This window comes from Corvus kubaryi, unplaced genomic scaffold, assembly GCF_017639235.1.
Source record: "Corvus kubaryi isolate FWS band 111438036 unplaced genomic scaffold, C.kubaryi_AGA036_p1.0 37395, whole genome shotgun sequence".
In the NCBI taxonomy this organism is placed as follows: Eukaryota; Metazoa; Chordata; class Aves; order Passeriformes; family Corvidae; genus Corvus; species Corvus kubaryi.
Genome location: NW_024581134.1, coordinates 6602519 through 6614033, shown reverse-complemented (window position 1 = coordinate 6614033; position 11515 = coordinate 6602519). Strand labels below are relative to the sequence as shown.

The following is an 11515-nucleotide window of genomic DNA, read 5'->3' as shown; positions in this document are numbered from 1 at the left end:
CAGCTGGCACTTAAATCCATTTCTGGAATGAGTGTTTATCACACAGCCGTGGGATGGTTTGGCTTGGAAAGGACCTGGAAGCTCATCCCGTTCCACGGGCAGGGACACCTTCCACCAGCCCAGGTTGTTTAGCTCTCCTAAGGTATGTGCAGGGAGGAGAGCCTGACTAAACTCCACTTCCAGCTGCTGGCACGGGCTGGGAAACCACAGGAGGCTGGGAATGCCCAGCTGTGCCCGAGGGGGTTTGCAGGGTCAGGAGGCTGCGGGGTGAAGGGGAGCCTGTGTTCCATCCCAGGAACGGCTGCCAGGGATCTTTAACCGGGACTTTGGGGAGCTGCTTGAATGGAACAACATCCATGACCTGGAGAAAGAGGAAAAGCTGCCGTTTATGGTGACTTCTGAGTGCAAATGGAATGGCAGCACCAGCTGGACAGCAACAACAGCAGCTCCAAAGCAAGCGGAGCACGCTCAGAGCTGGAGGTGGTGTTGACATGTGAGCAACGAGGCGTGGGAGGAATCCAGCCCCAGGGCTCCCAGGTTTTCCTGCCCAGCTCCCACAGCAGTGCCGGGTGAGCAGGTGGGATGTGGCTCGAGGGAGAATTCCATGAGCAAGGTGCTCCAAAACACTGATAAGAAGGAAGAGAAAGGAAGGGCGGTGGGAGGTGGGACTGTGGCTGTGCCAGGGGAAAAATCTCCCTGCCCAGAGCAGGAGGGAGGAGAGGGAACAACGGTAGGGAACTGGCAGACATCTCCCACTCGGACACTGCCTCCAGGATGGGAAAAACATTACAGAAAACCTCCCATCTGTCATGCACCTCGCAGTGTTTTGAAGCCCTCGGGTCTCACTCATTGTTTCCTTTTGTTGAGGTTTGTCTTCAGTGAGTGAATTCCCTCATCCCTGGCTCCCCCTGGGGCCTGTTTGCTTTGGGAGAGAGGGAGGCTCTGTTCTCTGCTCCTGGCAGAAACTTCTGCCCCTCCACAGCACCTCATGTGGGTCCTGGGGACAGCGGATCCTGGGGTGGGGACAGCCCTGGGGACCTTAATGGGGACAGCCCTGGGGCAGCAGCACCCAGCCCGTGGCACGGTGTTGGAATGAGATGATCCTGAAGATCCCTTCCAACCCAAGCCACTCCATGACTCTCTGAACCCTCAGCAGCTCCCAGCTTGGCCGTGGATGTTCACGGATGTTCCTTTGCGTTTTCAAGGAACTGAGCGCCCCGGGATGAGGTGGGGACTCACCTGGGCCAAGCAGGGAGTGGCTGGGAAGGAATGGGGTGAGTTCCTTGCTGCAAACCCTCTGTCAGAATTACACCTCCCCGAATTTATTCCTTCCTCTGGTGTTTGGTCATGGAGCTTTGCCATTTTGGGAGGATGAAGAGCTCGGTGGACATGACATGAAACTCAAAGCCTTTCCTTATGTTCCAAAAAGAGGATTTATTTAGTGGGTTTTAGAACTTTAAAACACACAGATCTGAGTGTTGTGGAGGGGATGCACAAGCAACCGTGGCATTCACAGTCCAATGCACTTCGGAAACGCAGGAGCCCTGGGAATTCCAGCAGTAAAGCACCAGCTCCTGATCCTGCCGGCGCTCCATGGGCAGCTCTCCTGGAGATTTCAGGCACTTACTGGGGATAAACAGCAAATCACTGCAGAAAGCTCCCAGGAGAGGCCCCAGGTGGGGAAGTGCTGCCGTTCCCAAGGAGGTAAGAGCTGGATCAGAGAAGGAGCAGCTCTCCCAAGGCCGTGTGCTCCAGCACAACGTGGGACACCTCACGTTTTTAGGGAGAGCAGACGCTGCTCCTTTGCTTGGGGAAGGTTCCTTCGGTTCAGACCACTCTGTTCTTCACCCTTTCAAAGATCTGCATCACTTTTCCTGCTGGGATGCAGCCCTCCCGCACGATGGTGATGCCACCTTCCCAGAGGGAGAGCGAACAAGTCAGGACAACCTCCAAAGGAACATCTCACACCAGCAGAGCCACTCAAAATAAAGTTGTGTGGAAGGACCAGAAACTTGTCAGAAAGTGAAACCACCAACGAACATGACCTCACACTTTGTTCAAGGGTTTGGTTTTCCACTAATGAATCCCTCTCAAATGTCAGCCCAGAGCCACCCGGGACACCTCAGCGTGCGCTGCTGCGTCACTGCGGGCAAGCTCCCGTACCACCCTCATTGTGTGGGCCTGGGCAGCACCCAGCCCTCCTTGCAGCAGCACCCAGCCCTCCTTGCAGCAGCACCCAGCCCTCCTTCCAGCAGCACCCAGCCCTCCTTCCAGCAGCACCCACCCTCCCACTCGCAGCATTTTCGCCCTGACGAGGCAGATTTTCCGTGCACAACTCTGTTTGTCCTCCTGCCTTGTTCCCTGTCAACACAGAGGTCCTCCCGGGACATCTCTTGTTTGCTTCTGTTCATCAACATGTTTGCAAATGTCCAAGCACTCAAGAACTGCTACTCTTGGAGCACTCTGTGCTGCCAGATTGATACTGGGAAAGGCATGGAAACACCCCAGGAAAAGGCAGTTGCTGACACAAAGGGCCATTCTCACACTCACTCTCATCAATCTTTGTGCAGTTGACCACAGTGGACGCCACCACCTCGTCAGACTCTCCATCGCAGAGAACACCCTCCAGCTTATGGCCAAGGCGCCTGGAGAGGGGAAAAATAGCAACAACCCTTCACAGACCTTGCTGTGAGCTCGTGCTGAGGCTCCCCTCGGTGCAGGACATCAAACCAAGGTCTGCCACCACTGAAACAGGTGGGTAGCACTGCCAGTGACCAGGTACTCACGAGATGACCATGTCGTGGTGGGTGCTGTCCACCTCCCCGCTGGGATTGGCTGAGGTGATGGCCAGGGGTCCGGTCATGTCGATGAGGTGCACCAGGACTGTCAGGTCAGGGACTCGGATCATGATGCTGTCCTGGGTTCCCACCCGGCTGTATCCTGCTCCGACCCCTGCAAGGACAGGCAGAGGATGTTGGCAGAGGATGTTGGCAGAGGCGCAGCCCCTCTCGTGGCACCGTGGGGGTCTCGTGCTCCCTTTGGAAGTGGCCCTGCTCCATGCACCCAGCTGAATGTGTCCTTGTGGATGTCTGTTCCTGAGCAGAAATCTGTGAGAGCAGAGGTACAATTTGGGGTCTGACTGGGTAAAAAGGAAATGATTCATGACTGGAGACATCTCAGCTGTTTCCATGGACACGGGATCTCCCTATATCCCAAAGTCTGCCTTCCTGTGACCACTGCCCACCCTCCCATCCTCCACCACCTTCCTCTGCCTGTTAAACACAGGTAACTCAGAATCACAGAATCAGCTGGGTTGGAAAAAACCTTTGAGATCGTCAAGTCCAACCTACGACCCAACACCACCTTGTCACCCAGACCATGGCATCCAGTCTTTCCTTAACCACCTCCAGGGATGGGGACTCCAAACCTCCCTGGGCAGCCCCTACCGAGGCCTGACCACCCTTCCTGAGAAGAAATTCTTCCTTATGTCCAACCTAAACCTCCCCTGGCCCAGCCTGAGGCCGTTCCCTCTCCTCCTGTCCCTGTTCCCTGCCAGCAGAGCCCGACCCCCCCGGCTGCCCCCTCCTGTCAGGGACTTGTGCAGAGCCACAAGGTCCCCCCTGAGCCTCCTTTGCTCCAGCCTGAGCCCCTTTCCCAGCTCCCTCAGCCGCTTCTCACTGGACTTGTGTTCCAGCTCCTCCAGTTCCCTCATTCTGCGCTCTTTCCATGGATTCCCAGGAGCCAGGGTTGAGGTGAATCATCCCAGTGCTCACAGTGCCTGCCTGTGTCCCTGTGGTGGGAAGGCAGCGATGAGCATCGGAACCCTCTCATCTCCTGGGTGCTCCACCCTGCCTTGCTCATTCCCAGTGCACAGCGAGGGGCTCGGGAGAGGGGACCCTCCCGGTCTGAGGAGCCTCCCTTGCTTCTGGTCAAAGAACTCATCCTGCTGCCTCCCACTCTTGGTGAGTCATTCCAGCTGATGAACACCCTCTGCTAAACACCTACCAAAGCATTTGGGAGCTCCAGAGGGGATTTCTTGGGATTAAGTGACCAGAATCTCTCCCCAACACATCCCAAAGGGTGTTGGGAGTGCCGACCTGCCGTGCTGAAAACATGAAAGGGGGACGGAAGGGTTGTGCTGCTCGTCTCACCCAGCTTCTTCAGCCACTCTCCCTTCCGGATAATGCAGCCGATGCCACCAGGATAAACATTTTCCATGAACTCCCAGAGCAGGGGGCTGATGGGAGGAGCAGCCGCTCGCAACTGCTCCAGGTTGGAAATAAAGATGCAGATGGGCTTCTCTTGAGGCCTGTCCTGAAAAAACAGGGGGAAAATAGATGAGGAGGGAAAGTTTGCCTGGAGAACCTCGAAGCCGGCTGGGATCCCGGTTTGTGGGTTTGCATGTGCAGGAGCTCCAGGCAAGGAAGGTGCTGTGTCTGCACAAATGCAGAGCTGTGATGGATGCCCCAGCTCAGACCTGCACATGCAAACTGAACAGGAGACAGAGCAGCAGCCTGCCCTTGGCATCCTCTGGGATGCATCCAAATCCCCCTCTTTAGACACATCCATCACAGGGACAGCGATGCTCCACTCAATATCAGCATGTTTTGGATCTTACATACCAGGGGTCTGATTTTTTTCTCCAAACTTCTGCTGGTGTAAAACCAAGGTCAAATGCACCAATTCGTGATGGGAAGAGGGATGGAGAACTCAACCCCCTGCAAACCAACATCTCCGCTATCACCCCTCCAGCACTTTGAAAGAAGCTTGGCAAAATAAGTTCAGTGTAAAACCAGCAGTGGAGAGGGAGGGGAAATAAACCCCCAGAGCGGAGCCATTTCAGTCCTCAACTGACATCAGCTTCAGTGGGGCCAAATGACTCAGGAACTGGGCATGTATTTACATTCTGTTTGCATTCTCTCATCGGCAGGGAAGGTCAGCACTGGCACCGGGGCAGCGCAGAAGAGACGGCCTTTGTGCCGCTGCTCGCGCTCGGGGCCAGCTGAGATCGTCTGTTATGGTTATTTCTCCAGGCTAGCCAGGAAATTGCCTCATGGACAACAGACAGAGCCAGGCTGCAAAAGCTGGGCTGAAGGTGCAAACTCTGGGGCTGGTTCCAGCACTGAATGGCTCCAAAAGTCTGGGGGAATGTAGCCCTGCCATTCTGATTCAGCACTTCGTAAGGCACAGAGGACAAACACAGGTCTGGAGCCGCTTGGGAGCGGCTGTTCCTGTTTGGGGTTGTGCTTTGTCCATCCCCAGGGATGTCGCTGCCCAGTTCTCAGTGCTCCAGCCTGGAGCAGAGGGGCTGTACCCCAGGTTGCTCAGAAAATGGTCCCTGATGTTCTGGTGTGGCTGCTCATGATCTCCTGAGTCATCTCCTGAGTCTTGGGACAACCTGAAACCAGGGGCTCCCCTTTGTGCTTCTGCCCGAACTCACGGGCAGGACACAGAGCCAGGTCACCAGGTGACATCCCTGAATTCCCACCTTGATCCTGTAGACCTTCTCGATGGCTTGAGGGTGTTTGCAGGAGGCTGCCAGGGCGTACACGGTGTCTGTGGGCACCCCACACACGGCCCCCGTGTTCAGCAGCTCCGCGATGGTCCTCAGGCCACTCGTGAGGTGGGACTTGGGGCAGACACAGGGCAGGGGATCCTCCCTGTCCTGCTTGGAGCTCTGGACCTGCCAGGAATCGGGAGGCAAGGAATAAGCAAACACATGGGGCACAGGGCAGGATTCCATCCACCCAAATGGGGAGATCCCTTGGCAGTCCAAGGGCAGGGGCAGCACCTCTAGGGATGCTTCCCTCAACGCAGGGGAGGAGAATTCCAATTAATGAAGTAAAAGAGAGCAGCTCAGGGTGGACATTTCAACTGCTGATGGCTTAAATTAGAGGAGATGAATCCCACCCAGCACAGCTTCCTGGAGAAATGGCTGCTCTCCAAAGTGACCTGAGGGAACTGTTTGGGAATCCAAAAAACAGAGGAGGATGGAGTTTCAAGTGCATTCCCATGGAATGCTGATTTAATGGAAATGTTTCTCTGCAGCAGGAATTGGAGCTGTCAGATCCATCACCCTGGACAGGGGGAATTGCCCCGGTCAGACACACCAGATGGCAGAAGGAGTTTGAAGCTCAGAAGAGATGGGGAATTCTTGCTGTCCAGTCTGGGAAACTTTTAACTCCCTGCTCCCAAGGTTATGGCTTTAAAACTTCCATCTACCAGGAATTCTTAGATTGGAGATGGCTGATTCCAGAGGGCCACGGAGATGGGCATTTTGGAGCAGGATAGGAGTCTTGTGAACATCCCTGCCCTTTCTCCAGTGCTGTTCCTGGTGGAAGGGAGCTCATTTCCAGCTCAGAGCTCCCTACAAAAGTGCTGTGACCGGGAACTTCGAACAGCACTAAAGGATCCAGCGGAAGGGAAATTCCATGGGAATCTGCACTGAAGGCCCCAGAGCACCCCCTCTGAGCAAGGAAGCCGCACCACGAAGCCAAGCATCTCTTACTGTGAGCAGAGGAGGTCCCATCACCAGGAGGTCCCTCCCGAACATGCAGTTGGCGAGCGAGGATGTGGCTCCATAGAAACAGATGACGCTGAGGATGCTCAGCACCACAGCTGGAAAAAATCCCGGAGTCAGAGGCAGGAAGGGTGGTTGAATCCCCATCCCTGGAGGGACCTACAGTGTGGATGTGGCACTTGGGGACAGGGTTTGGCAGTGCTGGGGGAACGGTCGGACTCAGGCTTGAAGGGCTTTTCCAACCTAAAGGATTTCATGGTGCTGTGATTCTATTCTGTGGTGACAAAGTCCTGGTGGAAGAGCTCCCGCTAATCCCCTTGCTGAAGCACTCCATGGAACTAAAACTTAAATTGTCACTTGCAGCTAAGCCAAAGCTTCGGCAGAACTACAGCCACTGGCAGTGGTGACACATTCAGCTCATCCCACACCTCAGGGAACATCCACTGGGAAGTAGAGCTGGACAGAACCTCTGGAGGTGCCCTGATCCAGCAGTATCAGGTTTATTTGGAAGCTCAAGGCCCTGGGGATGATAGGAGGAAAGATTTCCTTCTCCAGTTATGCTTGCACACACCCCAGACTTCCAGGGAAACAGGAACACTCTGCTTGATTTTCCCACACTGAGCTTTCCACGCTGCTCCCCAACCCAGGACCCGCTCCCTGCACTCTGTGGGTGAAGGTTTAATGTCCAAGTTCCCCTAAAACTCACTTTCAAATGGCAAAGGGAGGTTCTGCAGTGTAAAGAGCAGAAAACAAATGGTCAGCAGCTCCATGGCCAGGGTCAGACAGAGCAGCACCACGTTAAAAGAGGAAGCTGTGGAAAGAAACGCAAACAAGAGGGACCCACATCAAGCACAGCCCATAAAATGTCCATGAACCAGCAGAAGAGTTCCTAAATCAACTGAGGCTTGTTTGATTAAACCCAGCAGCCCCAGCTCTGATTTCCCTGCCCACGGAGGAACAAAGAGGCACAGCCAGGGTCTGTTCAGCCCTCAGGTTCCACGGACACGCTGCCAAACCCTTGATCTGCCAGGACACTGTGCTCACATGGAAAACACTTCTCCGGCAGCCAGGCAGGTTCTGATTTACACCAGCTGGGCTGCAGTGTGGCTGGGGATTGGTGCCAGTGCGTTGGACACTTTCACCCGATTTGATCCTTTTATTTTCTTTGAAATGTTCCTGCATTCCCTTGGGGCTGCTTCTCCTAAGCCCAGCTCAGCTTCTGTTACTGGCTGTGGGCAAAACATCTCTGTTCTTGCTTAATCAGAGCAACAGCGAGGGCTGAGCCTCCCTCCCTGGTGCATCTCCACCACGGAGCAACCACAGGAGGATTCATGATGTGACCCCAAATGCCCCTCAATAAACATCCCACGTGGTTCGGAGACTTACCCAAAATGATTAAAAAAGCATTGACCACCAAAAAGGCAACGGAGCCAGCTGTGAATCCCTCGGTGTTCCCCGCCCCGATGTCCAGCAAGTGGCCTGAAACAGGAGCAGCACATCTGGTAATGAGCAAACCACGAGGAGCAGCGTGACAGGAGAGCGGCAGGAGAGTGGCAGAGCCTCAGCCGGGATTACCACAACTCCAGCTGATGGATGGTGGCCTCCCAAAAACCCTCCCTCATCGACACCCACTGCTTCTGCCACGCAAAGTATCTGAGGCATTAACTGTGGGACTGGTGATGGCTATCCAAAAAAAACCTCTGGATTTTACCTCCAGCTTGGAATACTCAGGGCCTGGCTGGACACTTCAGCAGCTCCTGCCACAGCTCTGAAGCCACAGCTTTAACTTTCCCCACAGGTGCTCATTTTAAGAGTGCCTGGCACGGAGGCTGTGTGAACACTCTGCCCACCTGGAGCAAAATGCAGCTTTTGAAAGCCAGGCTCAGCTTCTGACAGCTTCTTTCATGGCTGTGACCAGCTGGGATAGACTTCTCCAGGCTCCCGAAGGAGAAAAACAGAACCTGGAGTCTCCCACTGCCTAAAAGCATCTCCTGAGTTGTTATTCTGAGATAACAGCCCAGAGTCTCACAATGTTTTTGCAGGGAAATCTTGGCTTTTATTGAAGACTGACTTTTATTTGGACTGAGAGCACCAAGTGCCTGCAGCAATGGCAACCCGGTGCAAACTGGGGTGATTTGTGAATTATCTTTTTCCAAGGAGGAATACCAACAGCCTCGATGTCATTGGCTCTCCCAAAAGAAGGAATTCCACTGAGGAAAGCAATCTGAAATCCCCTGGGAACACCCCTTAAACCGGGACCCACGCCGTGCTTTACCTGCCAGGCGCAGCCAGGCCCAGGCTCCCCAGAAGGCAGCGTAGCAGAACGGGAGCACGGATCCGAACCTCCTCCCGCCCCGCACCTGGATCCGGCACACGAACAGCTGCCCCAGGGCTCCCGGGATGAGCACGGAGGGGATGGAGAGCTGCTGTGTCCCAGTGTCGCCCACGCCGCCCTGGACGGCAGCAGCCGCAGCCAGGCCGTTGCAGATGTAGAACAGAGCGTCCGGCACGGCAGCACCGGTGCCACTGGGGATGTCCTTGGACCTCAAGAGCCAGGTGTGGACAGCCCCCAGCACGGCTTGGAGAGCTGAGCTGGACATGGCCTGGGCGCCCACGGGAATCAGAACCTTCTCCCCGATGGAGTTGATGAGGCTGGCGAAGGCGGCGCACAGGGACAGGGCGGTGCAGAGGCTGCAGGCGGCCCCCAGGAAGGGCCGGGCGCCGGGCAGCGGGATCTGGTGGATGAAGGCGGAGGTGAGGAGGATGAAGGAGGCGTTCTGCAGCATCTCCAGGGTGTCTTTGTGGGTGGACATCAGAAAGAGCAGGCAGGCAGTGGCCAGGAAGAACCAGGCTCCGAACATTCCCAGCCTGCTTTCCTGAGCCGCGGGCAGCCCCAGGAAGGCCGTGAGCACCAACTCCTCCCAGGACATCACCAGCCAGAGGAGGCTGTGGACGCCAAACTTGGTGGTGTGGTAGCTGTCCCCTCTGAGGTAGCTGTAGAAGCTGGAGAGCAGCTGGCAGCTGGAGATGATGGATATCCACACTGCCCCCACACAGAAGGTCTTCATGTACCCAAAGAAGTAAAAGGCAAAGATAAAAGGTGCCACGGTGTCGCAGATGTTCCCCAGGGCCATCGGCTCCGCGTACTTTGTGTTCTTCTTCTTTTCTTCCCCGAGGGCTTTGGAGGAGCTTTTCTGTGCCGAGCCCAGCAGTAGGACATTGAAGAGGGGGTGCCCAAAGCCGGGCAGGACGTACCTCTGCGTGATGCCCTTGAGGAGCAGAGCCACAGCCCCGTACAGCCCGCACAGGACAATGCCCAGCTCCAGGACTCCGGACACCACCCGGGCCCAGTCCCCGAAGAGTGCGGCCGCCTCGAAGCCCAGGGCCAGCGCGATGGCCCCGAAGATGAAGGGCATGATGTAACTGATGGTGGCCGAGCAGAAGGACAGGATGAAGGAGATGGAAATGTAGGCCACCAGCCCGGCCACGGCGCTCTGGCTGGCCGAGAGCAGGGCCGTGCCGGGGGCCGGGAGCTGGCTGGCGTTCCCAGAGGGAAGCGTTGTGTTCTCCAGGGAGGGATATGCGGCGGACAGGATGCGCGTGGCCCCGTAGCTGCTCCACAGAGCAGAGAAGGTGAGGAAGGCTGCGCCTCCAAGGTGGTCATACTTGCGGAAGGCAAGAAATCCGGCCAGGAGCTGGACAAAGCCTCCAATCAGGATGAGGTGGACACCTGAGGGAGGCAGGAAGGGGTCAGGTGTGAAGCCAAGCACAAAAAGGCTGGAGCTGCAGGAAGCTCTGGGGCACACCCCATGGCAGGTCCCATGGCCTTGCTCTGAGCAGCCCTGCGGCCTCTGCCTGCCCCTCTTCCCACCTCCATGGGCTGTGGGTGGCCCCTGGGCCCCTGGGCTCAGTGTGGTGAGCAGGCCCAGGGACGGTGTGGATCTAGTAGGGAATGGCACATGGAATACTTGTCCCAGTGGCCGGGGGAGGAGGAGCAGCCATCCCCAGACCTGCAAAATGGACACAGCCCACACTTGCCCACCATCCCACCAGGAGTGCCCATCGGCCCATGGGGATGACCCTCCAAGAGTTCAGGGCACCTTCAGCCCCACTCGCCCCACCCTGAGCAGCGGCACCCACCTGCCAGGACCTGCTCCGCTGCCTGAGGCCCGAGGCCCGTGGTGGCCACGGCGAGGTTCTGCAGGCACAGCAGGAAGGCGCTGACCACGTTGCCGAGCAGCCCCAGCACCCCTGGTTCGCTGTAGAAGACGGCGGCGAAACCCTCGGCGCTCGCCATGGCCCTTCCAGACAAAACAGCAGAGTCGGCCCTCGCCCCCACAGCCTCCCCGGCAGCGGCGTCTGCAGCGGGCTCGGGCACCCCGCCAACCTTCAGAGCCGTGCCCCTGCCCCGAGCAGGGACAAACTGCTGCCAGGCTCAGGTGTTTCCACGCTCCTCCCCGCTCCTGCTGCGGACAAAGGCTCCATTCAAAGCACCGCTTGAGGTGCCTGCTTTCCGCAGCCCTATCCAGAAAAAACACACACAACCTATTTAGGCGACCAGGACTCCTGGCAAAAACATGTTGAGGTGCCCCAAAGTGCTGCAGGTGGTGGTGATGGTTGCTGTCCCCTCTTCTCCAGGCTGCTGGAGATGGAGAGGCATGAATAGCCCAACACAAACCAACAAACATCCAGACGAAACCCACAAGGTATTTTTGAGCCGTTCCAGGACGTTTCTTATCCACTGTTGCAGACAAACAGGGCAGGCACGGTGCACACACACACAGTCTCCCTTCCAGATGGAATTTTCCAGCTCCATCCCTTTCTTGAAACCCCAGTGACTAAATAGGCTATTTTCAAACCCTTCATATTTCTCCCATGAACTCGTCTGTTTGCAGGCAGCCCCCACATTTCCACTCCTCAGCACTCCTGGGTACCAGGAGCTGAAATTTTCTCTCTGGAGGGTTTTGTTGGGAAACAAAGATGAAACTAAAACAG

General features: G+C 56.3%; 1 protein-coding gene across 2 annotated transcripts; it reads right to left on the bottom strand.

Moving 5' to 3' along the window:
* Positions 1 to 1428: 1428 nt before the first annotated feature.
* On the bottom strand, positions 1429 to 11515 carry LOC121670261. 2 transcript variants are annotated; one of them, XM_042040199.1, is made up of 10 exons: positions 10661 to 11515; positions 8796 to 10250; positions 7907 to 7999; positions 7227 to 7331; positions 6509 to 6618; positions 5489 to 5683; positions 4152 to 4314; positions 2787 to 2952; positions 2551 to 2645; positions 1429 to 1913 (listed from the first exon to the last, which is right to left on the bottom strand). In XM_042040199.1, exons 1-10 carry the CDS (start codon positions 10815 to 10817, stop codon positions 1828 to 1830), a joined length of 2625 nt encoding a protein of 874 aa, XP_041896133.1. In that variant the 5' UTR covers positions 10818 to 11515; the 3' UTR covers positions 1429 to 1827. The 2 variants fall into 2 exon arrangements, with proteins under 2 accessions (XP_041896133.1, XP_041896132.1); XM_042040198.1 differs by lacking the exon at positions 1429 to 1913 and having other exon boundaries at positions 2301 to 2645.

Coding starts and splice junctions, on each gene's coding strand:
- LOC121670261 (XM_042040198.1), bottom strand. CDS start 10,817: ATGGCGAGCGCCGAGGGTTTCGCCGCCGTCTTCTACAGCGAACCAGGG. Junction 10,251..10,660: donor AGCGGAGCAGGTCCTGGCAG/GTGGGTGCCGCT, acceptor TGCCTCCCTCAG/GTGTCCACCTCATCCTGATT. Junction 6,619..7,226: donor CCTCCCTTTGCCATTTGAAA/GTGAGTTTTAGG, acceptor GATTTTTTCCAG/CTGTGGTGCTGAGCATCCTC.